The 21,771-nt window shown below is 41.5% G+C and overlaps 1 protein-coding gene and 1 non-coding gene across 2 annotated transcripts in view; one reads left to right on the top strand and one right to left on the bottom strand.

Annotated features, from left to right (window-relative positions):
* Positions 1-306: 306 nt before the first annotated feature.
* Positions 307-21,771, bottom strand: part of LOC116862959 (DDB1- and CUL4-associated factor 5-like) — a gene marked incomplete at its 3' end in the record, with an annotated part of 54,031 nt that continues 32,566 nt past the window's right edge. The window contains exon 6 of the mRNA XM_032850403.1: positions 307-585. Within this exon, the coding sequence (XP_032706294.1) occupies positions 307-585 (279 nt within the window). The remainder of the gene's footprint in view (positions 586-21,771) is intronic.
* LOC116862960 lies at positions 9,357-9,459 on the top strand. Its single transcript, XR_004381744.1, has one exon. It is a non-coding gene; the product is annotated as a U6 spliceosomal RNA (small nuclear RNA).

Below are 21,771 nucleotides of genomic sequence, written 5' to 3' on the forward strand. Positions count from 1 at the left end.
ATTGTGTTTTACTGATACACACACACACACACACACACACACACACACAGTCTCTCTTTTTTCAGGAGGCTAATTTTCCAGGGACTCCCTCCTTCCTTTTGAAATGACACATTCTTAGAACCTTAAAGTCTGTTCACAAACCTGGCAAAGCTTGGTTGCTCAGAACTATACCGTGGCCAGCCTTGGTTCATGGTGTGTGCCTCGCATTACTCAGAGGCAGCTCTGATAAAGAAACTCAATATTATGCTAGAATTCCAGAGACACAGTGTGCCTCAGTTTCTGACATGATGCTAAAGAGAAACAGACCAGCACAGAAGGAGCAATCTGAGAGGAAAGCACAAATGTAGGATGCAGGGACAGAGGGCACCTACCTGATCGCGATCCCCTGCAAAGCAGCAACTTTTCATGGTGCAAGAGTTGAAGTAACCCTGATTGTCAAACTGGAACACAGGCAGGCGGGAGTGGATGTCATAGAGCACAGGGGGCAGGCGACGCCTCAGGGCCAGGAGCTGGGTGCCGTTGCTGTTGAATCGCACGCTCATGGCACTCTGGAGGGATAGATTGCCACCGTAGCGCAGGAGAGAACTGGAAGGCAGGAAGCAGAGGGATTGGGCATGAGGCAGGATGGACAAGAGTCTACAAAATGACCACATTTACTTCTTCCCAAAATGTGTCCAGAATCTCCTGCCAGGTTTGTATATCTGGAAGTATTTCTATGCGGTAGGCTAGACGATAACAATGGGATAAGAATGGCTCCTTGATTTCATTAGAGCAAGTTATTTAACCTATCAGTTCCTCTTTTCAATCTCCAAAAGGTGAATTACCAGTTAATTTAAAGGAAATAAAGAACAAAAGCATCATGAAAAAAAGACATATTAAAATGATTAGTTACTTCATTTTCCTGAGCTAACTACATAATCAAGCGATACTCACCAAGTCCCTGCGAGATAAGTTGTGTCCACTCTAACTGGCTAATCATGGATGACATTTAACGGACATATTTATCCTTGTATTAGAGATACAAAGCACATCAGCAAGAAAAACAGATACTTTACTGTTTAATTTGGATATATTTCTTAAAGATTTTATTTATTTATTTGAAAGAAAGAATGAGAGAGAGAGCCTGACAAGAGGGAGGGTCAGAGGGAGAAGCAGACTCCCGCTGAGCAGGGAGCCTAATGTGGGACTCGATCTGGGGACTCCAGGATCGTGACCTGAGCTGAAGGAAGTTGCTTAAACAACTGAGCCACCCAGGTGCCCCTGGATATTTTTTTAACAATGATCATTTTATTACTGGGGCGCCTGGGTGGCTCAGTCTGTTAAGTATCTGACTTCAGCTCAGGTCATGATCCTGGGGTCCTAGGGTGGAGCCCTTGTCAGGCTCCGTGCTCGGTGGCATGTCTGCTTGTCCCTCTCCCCCCCAGCCCCTGTGCTCCCGTGTACACTCTCTCTTATGAATAAAAAAATCTTCTAAAAAAATCATTTTATTACTTAAGCATTTATTTTTGAATTTTTAATCTGTTCACAGAAACTTTATGTTCTAGATGGCATAACTAAAGAGTAAATATTAAACAAAAAATTTCAATTTAAATGCAGGGTAAGTACTATAACAATTAGAGAAGCAGGATGACTTGTTTTCCTGTACAATTCCCAACAAGTCTATATGTAATTTGGCTAATATATTTATCTAGCTTCACTAGGGAGACTGAAACACTCTGGTTCGCCTACTATTCTTCTGGAGTCTCATAATATTCCTAACATTAAAACAAACTCACACAATCTGGTTCCAAATAATTTCTTTTGATGACTCAGAAGATACTTTCAGTTTTACAGTGAACCAGACTGGCCATGAACATTAACCATTATACAATACTAAATAGCAAAGGGTGTGTATCTGTGTGTTTATCCTCCAGTAATTAGTGCCCTTGATTAACCAGACTCTTATTTCATTACAAAGGGATGAACTACTCACTGACCATATCATAACCAACTTCTTTTGTACTCTGCGTTCAATTCTTGGGGCGCTGAATTACTGGCAGGAAAGTGAGGTTAAGTATATACACCGGGAGTGACGCAGAAATTTATGTGACATCAAAACTACGAACTCATTTTGCCTCACACAGACGTTGTTGTCCTGGAAAGAAAAGAGTCCTAGTAGTTTTAGGAAAAAAACGGCTTATAAATTCTAGGGAATCACAGAGCTGGAAACGGCCTTGAGAGACCTAAATTAGAGCCTGGCAGATTTATCTGAACATTTTTAAGGAAGAAGTTTTAATAGCATTTTACCAAGTGAAAACTTAAAGAGCTATAAACTACCAGAAGAGATTTAATATTGAATGAAGACAACACATTTTCTTTTTTTGCTGTGAGCGTGAAGGGTAAGATTAAGGGGACAGGAAAAGAGATATCCCATAGGAAAAGGAGCCCTTGGAACCACGTGCAAAGGCATATGGCAACCTGGCCTAGTCGTCAAACCATCTACACCCACACGAGCGTGGGTCAGCCCTGTCTTCCAGAGCAGTCTTCTCACCAGAGGGAGGCAAGCTCTGGTACTGCAGCTCCATGCGGAAACAAGGCTTGGGGCAAAACAGACTTTAATCCTTGTAGGATTGAAAAGAATGGAAAGAGAAAGAAGACTTAGGAAACAGAACTTGGTACTCCCAACATCAAGAAGAAGGCTGGTAGCCCTGCAGGCCCCAAGTAATAATCTCTGCAGAGAAATGTTCTCATAATGGTCCTCAACAGAGGCCACACTCACTCACATACAGAGAATGAATGACGGGGCTGTTAGAGTCCAGGCATGTCCTTCACAGGGTGCCCTAGCTGCCACAGGCATGTGGTGTTATCTAAACACTGAGCTCAAAAACAATGAGAGGCTTTCAATCCCACAGCAGCACAGAGTGTACAAATAAACCACCATCTGTAGGACTGAAGAGGAGCTGGGGGTGGAAACAAGACTCCACCGCAAGAAACTTGGCCAGCCTCACACCAGCAACAGCAGCAGGAGTTTGCATCGGCTTGGGCACCTCTGACAGGAAAGCTGGGGCCTCTGACAAACGCCCTTTGCATCAGTTAACAGGAATTTCCTCTGCTGATTCTAGTCAGACCTGTCAAAGTCCGCCCAGGACAGGCATCAGGCCCACCCCCCCACCCCCACCGGAGCTCCTTGACCGAATTTTGCATTCTAGCCACCAAACATAGGTCTGTTTGTGGGCTCTAGGAGAGTCACTAACTTCTCTCGCTTGTGCTTCTGGGCAGGGAACTCCTTTCTCTCACACAGAGAGAAGGGTGTAGAACTCGCTCCTAGAGCATCTGGGGGTGCTGTCTAAAAAGCATCAGTTGCTAAAACAGAATACTTCGTGTTTGGGCACAAAATTCAACTCCTTCCAGAGGGCAGAATGATACCTGAAATCCAGAGAGTGAACAATGCTAACCATGATTTCTCAGCAGGGGCTCTACAGCTGGCTCTTCCTGGTGAGAATGGTAAGGATGATCTAGTTCATTAGGAAGAAAAAGCTTAGAAGCAGTCTGCCCTCACAGTCAAGATACAAAGATTATGTCAAAGATCTGTAGTTTAAGGTTCCAAGTGTAAAGTGCCTGAGAAATCATCTGGGACTCTTTAAAAATGTGGATTCTCTGGATCCACCCCCAGATATTCTAATTCAATCTGGGAAATTCAATCTGGGCCCAGGAATCTGAATTTAACAACCCCAATTAATTCTGATGCATGTGACTTTCAAACCACCTTGAGAAACATGGTTGGTTTCATTTTTGGCATTTTGGGGGAAAGAAAGCAGGAAGAGAAGAGAGAATGGGGTCAGGAGGAAAACAAGGTGGAAAGAAGGTAGATTACCAGAGGTTCAAAAAAAACCCAACTATACAATATGGCACTTTTTACAGCCCCATGTCCATTAGCAGAAAGGACTCTAGTTCCTTTTGAAAACCAGAGTTCCTCTCTACCAAGAGTGCCTGAAATGTCTTTTTCCTGTCATCAATATATTCCCCAACGGAGAAGTTTCTCATTTCCTCTTGGAGAACTGAGGGAAGACTGCCTCAATCTTTACTTGCTTTCTTAACTCTTGATCTTGATAAGGGAGATGGCACTACCCCCCTCTCTTCAGAAAAATGGCCACCATTATGCACCCAGACAAGACGAGCAGTATCTTGAAAGGCAAGCAACAGATTAAAATGTGTTCAACTCAAAATATCCTTATTTAGAAAAAGAAAAGCAAAAAATCTATTCCCAACCTATCTTCAACCAATGATTTGTCATAAAATGCAACAAGAATGGGGTAGGAGGTAATCCAAGGGTCAGCATGTAAAAGATCCAGGACGAAAAGCAAGAGAACCACAGAACAACAGGAAAATATTTCTCACTAGTGTGGTCTCCTGAATTTTTCCTTTTTTGCTCCCTCCCACCCCCAGTATTCAAATGGACTTTTTAATTGTTCTTATGGAGTAAAAAGAACATTTTTAAAAGTACTTGGCGAAGGATAAGGCCTTGGAATAGAAGAGAAACAGGCTAAGGCTGTTTCCAAGGAAAGGAACTGGGAGAAAGATACGTTGTGATCGTGTTCAGCGCAAGACAGGGCACTGCTAACTTTTCCAAGATTAGATTCTATGGACCTAGATTTCCATAAAACCATGACTAACTAATTCATCTGCCGGTACCAACATGATTTACCAATGCCCACCAGCATGAAATTCCTTACAGTTTCCAAGTGAAAGCTTCAATAACACCCGTGATATGCACTGTTATTCCACACAGACATCAAACCTGGTATTGTACAATGAGAGTGGCAAAATCAAGATCCTATATAGGTGGGGGAAATCCCTTCCTCCCCTCCAGTTTCTGCTTTAGGATGGGATAACCTATAAGGAGTAAAGGACATTTTGTACTCGCACAACCCACAGAATATGACAAATCCTAGAGAACACTAGAAGTAGAAAGCAAACAAGTTCAGGGAGTCACAGCCCACACCAATCTTATTTAAGTATGCTCAGGGTCATAATAATCCCTCAGCCATTTATTTTATGTGAGTTGGCAGGAGAACCTGGGGTTTCTCTTTTGTTTTTTCTAACACAATCCTCAATTCCAAGATTGAGACTTCCCTAGAGGAAGCTGGAACTATTAGACAACTAGTATGAGAAAGATAACACTGTGATCTGTGTCTAAACAAACTCACTTTCCCCAGAACATGATTCGCTGCCAAACCCCCCTGCTTGAAATATAGATACAGGTTCAGCGTACCTGATAAGATTTCCTTCCCTTCTTGAATACCCAGAAATTTGAGTTTGACTGAAGTTGGCAGAAGGGCCTGGTAAATTTCTGATAAAGAGATCTTTGGATAGGGGCTCCTGGCTGGCTCAGTCAATAGAGCATGCAACTCTTGATCTCATGGTTGTGGGTTTGAGCCCCATGGTGTGGGTACAGAGATTAGTTAAAAATAAAGTCTTTTAAAAAAGAGAGACACATCTTTAAATGAACAAATGACATATCTAGTCCCACCACGAAGCAAACGTGGATGGCAGGCTTGCAGTGTTTCTAATCACACCATCTTCCAGAAAAGGGACATACCCAAAGTTGAAATGATCTGGAACCTAAATTTTTGCATTTGGCCCAGAGATGCCAAAAACCACACAGAACCAAACAAGATCTCAAAATAAAGTAAGAGGCACTGCCATAACCAAAAGATTTGTTCTAGGACACTCATGAATTTCCCACAGAACAAAGGACTCAACATTTAGTCATCTCAGTTCATCAGATGGCCTGGCTTACTCAGAATCCCCCTTCATCCCAAGCTACAGAAAACAGAGAGGGATTTCGTAAGCAGCCATTTAATCTTCACTTACAACTAACTACTCCTGGTCCTACCTTCTGACAGATTTTTACATTAGCATCAGCCCCAACCTCACAGTACATAAAACTGGAAAGGGAGAGTTTAATGAACAGTGGGTGGCAAGAGGCAGGAAAAAGCCAGGGGAAGAGGGAGACTGGGATGGCAGCTCCTATAGCAACAGTAACAGTGCTGCAGGAGGGGTGGGAATACATGCAAGTGAACAGGCAGTCCCTGATGGCAGGAGGGGAAACTGGGGCAGGTACATGACTGTTAGGGTACAAGATCACAAAGCTGGAGGAATGTTAAAGAGGAAAGAGGCAAAGTCTGGAAAAAATCCTAAGCAGAAGAGGGTCTGAAAACAAAATCTCCGTTTCTTACCTTCTAGGAAGAACTCCTACACAAACAGTTGAAAATGAGAGATGCGAGGGATGCAAAAGAAAGAGAGGGAAGGCCAGGCCAAAGTGCTGAGTGATGGGAGAAGAAACAGGAAGCCAGCCTGTTTCTCACAGGAGCCGCTCACTGGGAACGTATCCAAACACCAAAGTCCCTTCTAGCTGGCAGTCACAGAACTGTCTTAGAATAATGGCTTTGAAACTTTTTTCTAGCAACCTTTTGTAAAGTACATTTTATACCGCATCCCAGTACACCCATATCTTTTAGCATAACTTCATTAAACAATACTTACCACCTACTATAATGCTATGCACTGATTTTCTATTCTATATTTTTTTTATTTAATAAATACTTGTGACCATCTAAATTGATGTCGTGGCCCACAGAATTATTGAAAGAGCTTCCTACCTTAGCCTCCTTGCTTCCACTCTTGGCCCATGCTTCATTTATCTTGAATAACACAGCCAGAGGGATGATGAACCATGAGTCAGAACACATCATTCCTTTGCTAAAGGTCATCCAGTGGCTCCCCATTTACACCAGAGTAAAAACCAATTCCTTACGACACCAGTAAAACCCTAAACAACCACCTCCCCGATCCCTGTATCTCTGACCCCACCTTCTAGCACTCTTCTTACCTTACTCTACTTCAACCACATTATGCTTCCTTGCTGACCCTAGAACAAGTCAAACATGCTTCTGCTTCAGGGTCTGCATTTGCAGATCCTGAAGTCCAGAATGCTTCTCTCCAGGGATGCCCATGATTCATTCACTCACCTCTTTCTTCAAGTATCCTCCTCAACCAGGCCCTTTCTGACACCCTGTGCAAAAATATAAGCTCCCCAGTACTCCCTGTCTCCCTTGCCTGCTTTATTGTTCTGCAGTACATGAATCACCATCTTATACACCATATATTTTTATGTATTTATTTTGTTTCTTGTCTTTTCCCACTAGACTGTGAGCTTTTGTTTGTTTTCCCCATATATCCCAAGTGCTTAAACAGTGCCAGACACATAATCGTCATTCAATAAAGAGCTGCTGAATGAATGATTTAATGGATCATGAGCAGCAGTTTGAAAAACTCTGACTTTGTACATTAAAAAGGAAAATGGGATCCACCAAAGTTCACATGGGTCCTGACATTTATCTATACATGAAACTCAATCTGAGAGGCAAGCCACAAAGCAGCAGAAAATTGGAAAAATTACAAGAGGCAGGGCACCTGGATGGCTCAGTCAGTTAAGCATCTGCCTTCAGCTCAGGCCATGATCCCATGATTCTCATTTCACACTGGTGGAAACCAAGGTCCTGAGCAGTTACATGATTTGGTCCTGAGCACACGACAGATAAGCAGCAGACGTAGGACCAGCAAATTTTTTCTGCTTCTTGGCTCAACGGGATTTCACAGAGGGGCGCCTTGGTAGCACAGCTGGTTAAGCGCTGGACTCTTGGTTTTGCCTCAGGTCATGATACCAGATGGTGAGATCGAACCCCATGTGGGGCTCCATGCTCAGCGTGGAGTCTGCTTGAGTTTCTCTCTCCCTCTCCCTCCGTCCCTCCCACCTCTCTCTCAAATAAATAATTCTTAAAGACAAATAAACTGCAAAACAAAAAAAAACAAGATTTCACAGAATACATGGTGGAGATGGATTATTCTACCCAAGAAAATAGTATCAGATGAGGAGCATCAGGGCCAGAGGATTTATATAAGTAATTCACTTCACACCCTGTCCTGTCATTCATTAACTCATGTGTTCATGCATGCATTTACTGAATAAACATTTACTGAATACCTGCTAACTATTTTACATACTGTACTAGGCCCATAGTTTCAAGTATGAAATAAGATGAAGGATATGGGGCACCTGGGTGGGCTCAGTTGTTAAGCACCTGCCTTCAGCTCAGGTCATGATCCCAGGGTCCTGGGACTGGAGCCCCTCTCAGGCTCCCTACTCAGCGGGGAACCTGCTTCTCTCCCTCCCTATCCCCCTGCTTATATTCCCTCTCTCACTGTCTCTGTCAAATACATAAATAAAATCATTTTTTTAAAGATTAAATAAAAACTTTTTTTAACAGATTTTATTTATTTGAGAGGAGAGAGACACACACACATACACAGCAAGAGATGGAACACAAGCAAAGGGAGTGGGAAAGGGAGAAGCACGCTTCTGCTGAGCAGGGAGCCCGATTCAGGGCTTGATTCCAGGACCCTGGGATCGTGATCTGAGCCAAAGGCAGACGCTTAACAACTGAGCCACCCAAGCACCCCAATAAATAAAATCTTAAGAAAGAAAAAAAAAGATGAAGGAGACAACCTCAAGAACCAATTAGGGATAAGGAAACCAAAAGTTTCTATCTATAACACAAATAGTGTTGTAGTAAGGGGAACATGTGTAGTGAGAAACATAGGAAGAGTATCTACCCTCCACTGGGGACACAGGGGTGGGAGTGCTTACAATAGACTTCTAGAAGAAAAATCTCAGCTGACTCAACAGAAAGGGTCAGAGAATTGACTCAAATTCTTAACTGGCAAAAGAAATGAGATAAATCCAGGTATATTAATGTATGGGTAAATTTCCAACACATACTGATGAGTGAAAAACATACATGGATACAGAGACAACTCTGTATGTTTTCTATGGGTACATATGTTAGCATATAAAAGTTTAAAAAAAAAAAAAGTTCTGGAGGCATATACTACAAATTCCTAACACTCATTACCCTCAGGGGAGGGGACAGGGGACCAGGACCGGAAGAAGTAGTAGTCAGAATAGACTTCAGCTTTATTCAAAGTTTTAAAAGGAGAACATTACTAAGACAGAATTCATATGTTTTTAACTTCTAATTCTGAAGCAAGTACAGATTCAGAGGAAGTTGCAAAGACATGTACAAGAAGGTCCTTTGTACCCTTTAGCCACCCTCTCCCTGTGTTACCATCCTACATAACAATAGTAAAATATCAAAACCAGGAAATTTACATTGATACAATCTATAGAATTTATTCAGATTTTGTCGATTACACATGCACTCATTTGTGTGTGTGTGTGTGTGTGTGTATGTCTTTGTAGCTCTATGCAATTAGATCACATGCACAGCTTCACGTAACCACTACAATTAAAACACCTGTGGTGCTCGCTTCAGCTGTACTAAAACTGGACCGATACAGAGATTAGCATCACCCCTGCGCAAGGATGACACGCAAATTCGTGAAGCATTCCATATTTAAAAAAAAAAAAAAAAGAAGAAGAAGACACTTATGTTACCATCATCACAAGACTCCCTCATGCTACCCTTCCTTGTATGGCCACATTCATCCCCACTCTATCCCCATTGCTAACATCTGGCAACCACTTATCGATTCTCCATCTGTTCAAATATATTAGTTTGTGAATGTTTACATGGAATCATGCAGTATGTATCTTTTGAGCCTGGAGAGTTCATTTTTAATCTATAAAGGAACTACCAAACTATGTTTCAGAGTGGCTATACGATGGTACATTCCCACCAGCAATGCAGGAGCGATCCAGTTTCTCCACAACTTCAGCAGCACCACTTGTATTTCAAAAAGCCAAATTAGAAGTCGGTCAATGTATTTTAAAACAAAAGTAGAGACAAAACTAGACATTTTTAGCTTCCTTATGGCTATATCTAATGCCACCTATGAAATATTTTTGTAACAACAACCAAAAAAACCCCCCAAAAATAAAACCACCCACAAAACCCTGAATCACTTCAAGCCCCTTAATCTAAAAAGAGTTTACAGGAAAAAATGGGTCAGAAGAAACATGCTAAACGACAGTGTAAAATGCAATTACTATAATCTAAAATGTGAGAAATTCCATATGATAAATAATAGTTATTTTAACAAATAGATTTGCAAGGGAAAAATGTGAGAGGCAGGAACAGTTATAGATTAAGAGACTCAGAGGCCATATTGAATAATTGCTTTGTATGAACCCTATCTAAATCCTGAATCATCTGTAGCATTCATGAAACAATTAAGGAAATTTTCTTTTTTTAAGATTTTAAGTAATCTCCATACCCAATGTAGGGCTTGAATTCATAATCCCGAGATCAAGAGTTACATGCTCTACCAAAAGAACCAGGCAGGTGCCCCAACAATTAAGCAAATTTAAACACTAATTAAATAGATGCAATGATATTAAGAAGTTATTGTTATTTCTTAGGTATGATAATACTGGGATTATGTTTTTTAAAAGAATTATCTTTTTATGGAAAGTAATTTGGCAGTTCCTCAAGAAGTTTTAACATAGGATTATAATATGACCCGGTAATTCTACTGCTAGGTATATACCTGAAAGAACTGAAAACAGGTACTCAAAACAAATACTTCTTCATGAATGTTAATAGTAGCACCGATCATAGTACCAAGAAGTGTAAACAACTCAAATACCTATCAAAGGGTGATTAACAACATGTGGTATATCCATACAATAGAATATTATCCAGCCATAAAAAGGAACGAAGTACTGATATATGCTACAACGTGGAAGAGTCTTGAAAACATGATGATAAGTATAAGTAGCCAGACCAAAAGTCACATAATGTACGAAACAGCTAGAACAGGTAAATCCAAAGAAACAGAAAGCAGATAGATGGTAGCCAGAAGCTACCAAGAGAAAAGTATTCTGGGGAGTTACGGCATAAAGGGTATGAGTTTTAATTTAGGAGAATGAAAATGTTTTGGAACTAGATAGAGGTGGTGGTTATAAAACACTGTGAACATGCTACATGCTATTGACCTTTTCACTTTAAAATGGTTAATTTTATGTTATGTGAATTTTACCTCAATTTATTTATTTATTTATTTTTAAAGATTTTATTTATTTGTTTGACAAAGAGAGACACAGCGTGAGAGGGAACCAAAGCAGGGGGGGTGGAAGAGCGAGAAGCAGTCTTCCCGAAAAGCAGGGAGCCCGATGTGGGGCCCGATCCCATGACCCTGGGACCATGACCTGAACTGAAGGCAGACGCTTAATGACTGAGCCACCCAAGTGCTCCTGAATTTATCTCAATTTAAAAAAGAATTATCCTGGGGCATCTGGGTGGCTCAGTGGTTAAGCGTCTGCCTTATGCTCAGGTCAGGATCCCAAGGCCCTAGGATGGAGCCCCACACTGGGTTCCCTGTTCAGCCTGAGTCTCCTCCTCCCTCTGTCACTCCCCCTGCCTGTGCTCTCCCACTCTGTCAAATAAATAAATAAAATCTTTAAAAAATAAAAAGGAAAAGAATTATCTTTCAGAGATACATAGTAAAGTATTTACAAAGAAATGAGATCATATTACAGGGAAATTGATTCAAAATAATTGGGAAGGGAGGTCACAGATGAGGAATAAATGAAGCAAGACTGTCCATGGGTTAATTACTGAAGCTAAGCAATAGGTACATTAGTATTCCTTTTACTAATATTTGTATCTAAATTTTTTTTACCATAAAAATTTTTTTAAAGAGAAAAGATTTGATTTTACAACAAGAAAGTCCACTTGATTTAAGGATTTGACATCACCTCCTTCCGAATAGCAATATTGGGGAATATTAAAGGAAGGATATGGACTGGTACATGCTTCCAGAACTCCCATCCATTCCCCAGATGTTCTGAGGTCTCTTTTATAAAATGCACATTTGTGCTTGTGAAAAGGAATGGGAATGGGGAAGCTCTGGCCTAAAGTCCAAAGACCCTGGATCAGAATGAACACAGAAATAAATTCAACATGGACCTTCCCCTACCCCCCCAACCCCAACATGGACCTTTTAATAACCACAGCTCCCATCTTGCAGGAAATGCAAAGTTGCTTAATCATCTGGAATAGCTGTTGCAAATGGCAGATTAACAGGTCCTGCCTCAGGTCTTAACAATTCAATCTCTGGATCTGTGCTCCAGGAAGGAGCATTTTAACTAGATTCCCAGGTGATTCTGATTCCCTCTAAAGTCTGAGAATACCAGGGGCCCGGGTGCCTTCCAATGGACAAAGCTGATTCTAGAGCTCCACCTCGTGGCCTAAAATCTAGACAGTAACTTCACCAGAATCTCTGGCTTCCCCACAGAACTCCGACAGGCAGTCAAAACCCATTAAGAACCCTTATAACCTCCTTTAGGGATTTATTCCTTAGAGACAAAATTTTGATCCACGCCATTACACTGAAGGAATTAAAAGGTCCAGAAAACATTACAGAAAGCTTACTCTGAAAATGCAGACTATTTGGGTATAAGTATAAAACTGCATTCATTTGGTATTTACTTAACACAATAGTCTAAGTGTTGTTCTAGGCTCTAATGATCAGAGATAAATAAAACATGGCCCTGTCCTTAAAAATCCATAGGAAAACATGACAGAGGCGCCTGGGTGGCTCAATCGGTGAAGCGTCTGCCTTTGGCTCAAGTCATGATCCCAGGGTCCTTGGATTGAGACCCATATCAGGTTCCCTGCTCAGCAGGGAGTCTGCTTCTCCCTCTCCTCCCCACTGTTGCTCTCTCTTGCTATCTCTGTCTGTCTGTCTGTCTCTCTCTCAAATAAATAAATAAATAAATAAATAAAGGAAAACATGACAGCTAATAGTACAGCTCAGGACAAACACTTCATTTCTGAGAAGCAATTCCTGGGTACTGGGAAGGAAATAAAAAATATACTCTTAGTCTAGCTGGAGATAAACACTCCTATCAAAAGATCACTAATGATGGCAAAAGCAGCAACAGAGCCACTAAGCCAAGCAACATGCATGCCACAGACTGTAAGTACTTTACAGAGGCTCCGAATAGAGATCCCTTACTGCAGAAGAAAAAGCTTCATGCACTGGCACATATTCTGTACCCAAACTGTGCTAGGTGTTGGGGACACAGTGAGTAAAAGAAGCGTTTTATTTTCTTTTCAGAGTACCATGTACACATATATGTATGTATTTATTATTATGTTCAGTTAGCCAGCATATAGTACATCATTAGTTTTTGATGTAGTATTCAATGATTTATTAGTTGCATATAACACCCAGTGCTTAAGAATATGTAACAGGGGGCACCTAGGTGGCTCAGTCGGTTAAGTGTCTGCCTTTGGCTCAGGTCATGATCCCAAAGTCCTGGGATTGAGCCCCAAGTTGGGCTCCCTGCTCAGTGTGGAGTCTGCTTCTCCCTCTCTCTCTACCCCCTCCCTTGTTCTCTCTCTCTCATGCTCTCTCTCAAATAAATAAAATCTTAAAAAAAAAAAAAAAAGTATGCAACAAGGAGCGAGGGTGCTTTTCCTGATGAGTTACCATTTGACTGTGGACCCTGACAAGTAACTAAAATTTGGCCAAAGAAAAGTGCAAAAAAAACAGACACATACTCCTCTATGTGTGTTTGTATATGGAAGAGAGTACAAGGAGAGAGAGAAGGGACAATGACACCAGAGAAGAAGCAGACTGCTTATTGAAGGAGTTTTTATTTTATCCAGTAAAGCAGGTCATACGTTCATTCCAAAAAATATTTTCTTAGAGCATCCCACACATAGGTTCTGGGGATACGGCCATGAACAAAGATATCAAGAATCCACTAAAACTCCTGGGTAGGGAATGGCAAGAGTGATGTTTAAGGAAGTGTACTACATGGCAGAAGCAAAAGGCAAGTTAAGAAGCCAGTAGTCAGTCCCTTCTGGAAATAGTGCTATGGGCCTGAGATGGAGCTAGGGCTTTCAGACCTGAAAATAGTGGCCAGGCACTAACACATAGCAAGGCTGGGTATGGCAGAGGGACAGAGAGATAGAAAAGGAAAATAGGACTCTGGGCTTTGGGCCAGGATGATTGTGTGAGTGATGGTGACACTGATAAAAAGAAACAAGAAAGGAAAACAGTTTTAGAGAGAAAACAAGTGCTTATTATAGCTTTTGGTGGATGGAACACCTGTCTGAGTATTGTATAGATATGTAAAGATGGTAAGTGGGGAAAGAAAGAAAAAAAGTAGTGGCTTACCAGAAGGCATGTCCCCAATTAGAGCTAATCATTCTGACAACTAAACGCCAATGGCCCCCAGCTTTTCTCTTGCAGTTTTCTACAACACCATCCAAACTGCTGGGTCCTCCTGACTGTCCTCTCTCCCTCTTTTGTTCCTTCAAACCATTTCCTAAAGAGCTGGTGATATTGCTACAACCACTGGCATCACAGGGAAGGCAAGTAACCAGGTGAAGATAATAGTGATCTTGGATTTTTTTTAAACGTACTTTAAGATTTTATTTATTTATTTATTTGAGAGAGAGAGAATGAGAATGAGAGCGAGAGGTCAGAGGGAAAAGCAGACTCCCCACTGAGCAGGGAGCCTGATGCGGGACTTGATCCAGGGACTCCAGGATCATGACCTGAGTCGAAGGCAGTCTCCCAACCAACTGAGCCACCCGGGTGCCCCTTTTTCAAAAAGACTTATTTGTTTGTTTGTTTATTTATTTATTTGAGAGAGAGAGAGAGAGAGAATGAGAATTAAATGTACTTTAAATACATTAAGTAGGGTGTCTGGGTGGCTCAGTTGGTTAAGCATCTGCCATCAGCTCAGGTCATGATTCCAGATTCCTGGGATAGAGTCCCACTTTGGTTTTGGTCTCCTTGCTCAGCGGTGAGCCTGCTTCTCCCCCGCAACCACCAGCTTGTGTGTCCTTACTCATGCTCTCTGACAAGTAAATTTTAAAAAAATGATTTAAATAAATACATTAAATATACTTTAGTAAAGTATACTAATTCTAAGTATATAGCTCAGTAATTTTTTTACTGAAGTATATACCCATGAAACTACCACCCAGGTATTAAACCCTGGAAGCTTCCCTCATGCCTCCCTAAGTCAATACCCTTCCCAAACGTCACCACTATTCTGACTTCTACAACCTGCCTGTTCTTGAAGGCCATGTACACTTCTGTATCTATCTGGCTGCTTTCATTCAACATTCACCCACGTCAAAGTGGGTACCTACAGTTCATTCTTATGTCTATGTGGTGTTCCATTGTATGGCTATTCTGCAGTTTACTTATCCATTCTCCTTCGATGGACATTTGTGTTGTTTCCAGCTTTCGGTTGTTATGAATAAAGCATCTGTGAATATTATTATACACATCTTTGGTGGAAGTCCGTACTCATTTCTCTTTGATATACCTACGGGTGAGATTGCTGGTCATAGAATCACATGTGGAGTTTTAGCAGACATTAACAAAAGAGTTTTCCCAAGTGGTTGTACCAAATTACCCTCACCTAAAATGTATGAGATTTTCAGTTGCTCCACACTCTTATCACCACTTGGTACTATCAGTCTCTTCAATTTGAACCATCCAGGATGTACAGTGATAACTTACTGTGGTTTTAACTTGCACTGCCCTCAGGAGTAGTGAAGCTGAATGCCTTCCAAATGTTTATTGGCTATTTGGTCTACCTTCTTTTGTGAAGCACCTATTCAACAGTCCTGCTCATTTTAAAAGTTCCATGTTCTTTTACTGATTTGTATTCCTATTGCTGATCTGTAGTTCTATTAGAATAGATCCTGTAGATAGGAATTCTTGTTCAATACATGTATGATGAATATTTTTTTCCCAGATCATGGCTTGTCTTTTGGCTCATCTTTTCAATTGAGTGTCTTTGACGAACTGAAGTTCTTAATTTGAATGCAATCCAATTTAACATTTTTTTTCTTCCATGTAGAGTGCTTTTTGGGTCATGTTTAAGAAATCTTTGTCTACCCTGGGGCGCCTGGGTGGCTCAGTGGGTTGAATCCTCTGCCTTCGGCTCGGGTCATGATCCCAGGGTCCTGGGATCGAGCCCCGCGTCGGGCTCTCTGCTTCGCGGGGAGCCTGCTTCCTCCCCTCTCTCTCTCTCTGCCTGCCTCTCTGCCTACTTGTGATCTCTCTGTCAAATAAATAAAATCTTAAAAAAAAAAAAAAAGACTAAAAAGAAATCTTTGTCTACCCTAATGGCCTTGCATTCTGGTCTAGACAGGCTCATTCTTTAAAGTTTCAACAAACACCAGAGCATGAGCACCTTCTCCAGCCTCTGAAGCTGTACCCTGAGCCCCATTATAGCATAAACAACCCTCAAAATGCAATGCGGCAGAGATGGTCTGGTTTGTTCAGAAGGCAAGGAGCTACATTTAATTTGGTCTCTACAGCAGCAGAATTGACAGAGGCCCTGCAAAACAGACATCTAACCTAGAGGTCTCCCAAAGCCAGGTGAGGTCCTGAGAGCAATTTCTTTTTTAATCATAGGAATTTGCACTCATTGCCCAATTTCATATATGTCATTTACACACCACGTGAAAGCACCATCTTATAAGGTAAATCTTTATAGGAATTCCTGGCTTGCCCTAGTTTTATTATTGAGTGGGAAAAAATCACTCTCCTTATTATCCTTGTCAAAGCAAGACACTATTACCTGTCACAGAACTAACAGTTTCTGACAGCAAGTGACAGAAATTAAAGATATGAGAAGGGAGAGAGGTGGTGAGTGAGCAGTCAGCTGAAACAGGGAATGAAAAGGATGAGACAAGCTGAGTAACAGCAGGGGAATCTTTACTTTTTCTGAACTCCCTCAATGTTAGAAGACGGCAGATCTGAAACCTATTCAGAGGCCACTGCACCAGTCCAAGCAAAACATAACTGGGATGTTGGCAGTGACAAAGAACAGGATGGCTGCAAAAAGACATCAGCAGAGGGGCACCTGGGTGGCTCAGTGGGTTGGGCCTCTGCCTTCCACTCAGGTCATGATCTCAAGGTCCTGGGATCGAGCTCCACATCGGGCTCTCTACACAGCAGGGAGCCTGCTTCCCACCCACACCCCCCGCCGGCCTGCCTCTCTGTCTACTTGTGATCTCTGTCAAGTAAATAAATAAAATCTTAAAAAAAAAAAAAAGACATCAGCAGAAATAACCTGCATGAAAAGAAAGGCACCTTAACTAAACATGCAATGTCTATTCGTGTATGCGAAGTTTTTCCTCTTACCCCGTTCACCCTATGGCCCACTCATTACCACTCCAATCCCTAAAGCAGATCTTTAAAACTCCAATGTCTACAGGGCCAGGCAAGTAATGTAAATGAAGGAAGCACCCCTTGATTAAGACATCAAGGAGTGGTGGAACACATTTCGAAGATCTGAGGAGGAACTCACAATAGCTTTAGCTGACTACTGCCATATGAGAAGATCCAATGATACCAGAGCTTTTGACTTTCTCAAGAGGTGCTAGACATTATGATTTTTTTCTGTGTAATTTCCCAAACACTATTAATGATATAGCAAAATATCTCTGTGGGTTGAATTTGACCTATGGGCAGCTAGTTTATAACCTGTGTTCTAAAGCTTTGCAGCAAAATAAATACCATGTGCAGGTTTCCAGGATTAGAAGAGCAAATAACCTGGAAAGCCAGCATGTAGACAGGGGCTGGGCCAGGAGACAGTGAAAAGGGTTTTAACTCTCAGTAGCAGAATGTCTAAAGGACTCAAGACCTCAGAGTTGGACATATCTGTACTGGAAAAATCAGAGGAATTCTGACAAAGTTCTACTGCAAGGAAGCACAGATGAAAGAAAACTAGAATATATAGAGGCCTGATCTGCTTTAAAAGAGGGGGTGGACATGATACACTCATACACACACAAGCTATTTCAACTCTCTGTGCCCTGATATCCTTATCATTAAAATACAAATAATAGAACCTACTTCACAGGGCTGTCATAAGGACTAAATAGAAAACTGTTCATGTAATTATCATTATCTCTTACAAGTAATGCTTAATAAATGTTAGCTATTATTTATTATTTTGAGGCACTGAGAGGAGAAGTAACATACTCAAGGTCACAGGGCTATTAAGGTATATTTCCTGGATGTGCAGCCAGTATGACAGCTTTAGATCCTGCGCTCTAAACCACCTTGCTCTTCTGCCTCCCCTGACCTTGCTGGGATAGTTTCTTCAGTTGTACAACAAGGAAGTCAGATCAGATGATAACTAAAGTCCCCTCTAGAGCTGACATTTTATTCTACCAGCTAGCCCTCTAATCAACTTATTTTAGGGCAGGAGCTGAGCACACAAGACCCTGCTTGCACTCCTACAAACTACCAACCTAAAGGAGAGAGCTACAGCTTAGGCTTAGGGTAAGCTCAAGAAGCCATTTCAGCAAGGAACAATCCATAGCTTAAGCCAGGAAGAAAAAAGTGTTCCGTGTAAGGCCCCCTTATTGATCTGTGAAGATTATATTTGTTTCTAGGAGACCAGCAGACCTCCCAAGTAGGCCCAGAATTCACTCACATGCCGAAGCTATTATAGGCTGAAAATTGCTTATAAGCCTGCTAAGGTACCACAGTAAGTTCTAAATCTAGAATTGTGGGGTCCCTGGGTGGCTCAGTCAGCTAAGCATCTGCCTTTGGCTCAGGTCATGATCCCAGGGTCCTGGGATCGAGTCCCACATTGGGCTCCCTGCTCTGCAGGAATCCTGCTTCTCCCTACTTATGTTCCCTCTCTCACTGGGTCTCTTTCTGTCAAGTAAATACGTAAAATCTTAAAAAAATTATAATAATTAGTAAATAAATAAATCTAGAACCATTAATACGCTGAACAACTTTTTCTTCTTGTGGGTCAAAGGTCTCTAGGAGAACCTAGTAAAAACTCTTTCCCAATCCCTAGAAAAAACTGACATGTGTGCCCAGTTGAATACACAAGCACACACAATTTTACTTGCAATTTTAAGGGGTTCACAAATTTCCTAAAATATTTCTGTAGACTTTAAGTATCCCTTAGAACAGATCTACCTTGTTCCAGGGTTGTCGTCCCAGGGGATTCAGAATTGCCCCACGATCTAGGTTGAGGTTTCTAGGCAGCCGTGTTCAGGACACAAATCATCTACTGCCAACTCAGCATAATCAATCCTGCATGGAAATGACAAAGCACCCTCTTTCCCTTCCCAACACCAATTTATACTGAGAAAATTCAAACAGAAAAGATCTGTAATTTAGTACCAAAATACCAGCAGATGAAGAACAGGACCCCAAGAATATTTCATGCCCCTTTTCTGCCTCACTCCCATAGAACCCCAAAGAACCTTAGAAGAGTTGAAAGAAACAGGTAAAAACATCCTAGTCCACTGTGCTCCTTCTTTTTATTCCAAGAAAGGAATCAGTTAAGAGTATCAATTAGCCTTATTCGATGACTTTTCTCCCATATGGGCTTTGAAAACTATCGGTTACCAAGGAAACCATATAACCTCACCCATAATTAAAGACATAAGCAAAACAGGAAGAGAATATTTCCCCCCATAAGACAGTGTAAGTGTTGGCAAGGGTCTGGACAAATGTGTAGTCATGCATAGTTGGTAGGTTTGTAAATCACTACAGTCTTTTGTGATGACAAGACAATGTGACCATTTTTATCAAAAAATATAAAAGCATACACCATTTGATAGGGCAATTTCCTATAGATAATTTTGCAAAGGAGGCCAAGATAGCTGTGCCAATCAAGCTCAAGGCAGCACTGTTTATAATGCCCAAACTGGAAACAAGAAGTCCTGGCTGTTGGATACACCATATAAATGGAATATCATGCAGCCATTCAAAGAATGTGCTAGAGGGGGTGCCTGACTGGCTCAGTCAGTGGGGCATAGGACTGTTGATCTCAGGGTTGAGAGTTCGAGCCCCATGTTGGGTGGAGAGATTACTTAAAAATGAAATCTTAAGGGCCACCTGGGTGGCTCAGATGGTTAAGCATCTGCTTTCAGCTCAGGTCCTGATCCCAGAGTCCTGGGATGGAGCCCCATTGCATGGAAAATTGTGTGTGCTTGTGTGTTCTCCCTCTCCCTCTGCCTGCTGCTCCCCCCAGCTTGTGCTCTCTCTCTGTCTCAAATAAATAAATAAGATCTTAAAAAAAAAAAAAAAAATATAAAAAAAAAAAACATGCTAGATCTGTAAGTGCTGATAGGAATAAAGCTCCAATACATATTATTAATCGAAAAAAGAAGTTGAAAATAGTTCCTTTAGCCTAAAGTTTTTAAAGGATAGGTATACATGCTAGTACATTAAATTATGTTCTGATACATAAGAAACTGTTCATTACAGTTATCTTTGGAGAATATGACTAAAGAACAAGAAGAACCATACTGATGTATAAACATGTAGAAAATATAAGACAGGTAATCTGGAGATGAGATTTTTTCTTTTTTTTTTTTTCTTCGTTATATTTCTCTAGATAGAAACCTTATATTTAATACATGTTATTTAAAAAATAAAACAATAATCTCACTTTTTTTTTTTTTAAGAAGCCATGTTTAGTGAGGAGGTAAGTAGAAAGGGGGGAGAGCCCAAATACTGAAGAAAAAAAAAAAAAACACGGTAGGAAACTGCTGGGGGTGGGGTAATAGGAGGATTAAAACACTCAACCTCTCCTCTACTCTCAAGACACTGCTACAGCATGCACTGCTCAAGCTTTCCACTAGAAATGAATAGCTCAGGGCCCCACTCCAGTAGCCAGCTATTCGTTACAATGGTAAGTATGGGAGGTAGCAAGCTGGGAGAAGGCTGGCACAGTTAACCCAGTTCCTGCCCTTTGTAATATGGGTAAGGCAGAAGAGCTGTTCTTGAGGCGCTTGGGTGGCTCAGTTGTTGGGTGTCTGCCTTCAGCTCAGGTCATGATCCTGGGGTCCTGGGATCGAGCTCTGGATCAGGCTCCCTGCTTCTCCCTCTCCCACTTCCCCTGCTTGTGTTCCCTCTCTGGCTGTGTCTCAAAGATCTCAAGTGGCAGAGAATGTTACAGCTGAACACAGGGAAACACAGGCAGGGAATGAGTGTCCCCAAGCATACAGTGCAAAGGCACCGTAGGGGTCCCGCCACTATATGAATTTCAGTAGGGGGGAAAGCAAGGGCTGAGTATGTATGTACCAAAGGGTGGGAGAAACCTCTGCTGCCCTACAGAGCCTCAGGGAGCCCTGCTCAACAACAGCAGCACGTCTCTGGCCCATACAGATCTGCGGCAATAGCTGCAGATCCCTGTGACTGCCCCATGGAGAGAATGAGCTAGAACTTAAAATCACCAAGGAAGATAATCTTCTGTACTTAATTGCCTTTTTCATCGAGATCCATGAAATAAATCATAACCTCGCTTACTTTCCATATTCTTCTGCAATACTGCTTTACAAAGAAGGAAGTTACCTCCATGCAGAATTTCCAGAAGAGCGGACAATGCATGTAAAATCTTTTATTAAGCAAAGCTAGCTTTAAGTACAGGTGCCATAAAAAGTTGTCCATGGGCTTTAAGGAACATGAAAAAGCCTCCTACTCACCCCCACCTACACATTTCCCTTCGTGATGCCTGAAATTCTCCCATCAGTGACTTGTATACCATCAGTTGAAGATTGTCTTAAGTGTACTCTTTTAATAATGCAAACAGAAGGGAAAACACATTAGGTCCCTAACACTATAGTGCAGTGGCTCTTAACCTTTATTGTCTTAGCCACTGGTTTCTTTGAGACACTAAAAATAAAACAAAACAAAAAACAAATAAACTCCCTTCACAGAAAAATGCACTTAGATGGGTACATAATATAA

The sequence above is a fragment of the Lontra canadensis genome, unplaced genomic scaffold (assembly GCF_010015895.1).
Source record: "Lontra canadensis isolate GAN:19392208 unplaced genomic scaffold, GSC_riverotter_1.0 scaffold413, whole genome shotgun sequence".
Lineage (NCBI taxonomy): Eukaryota > Metazoa > Chordata > Mammalia > Carnivora > Mustelidae > Lontra > Lontra canadensis.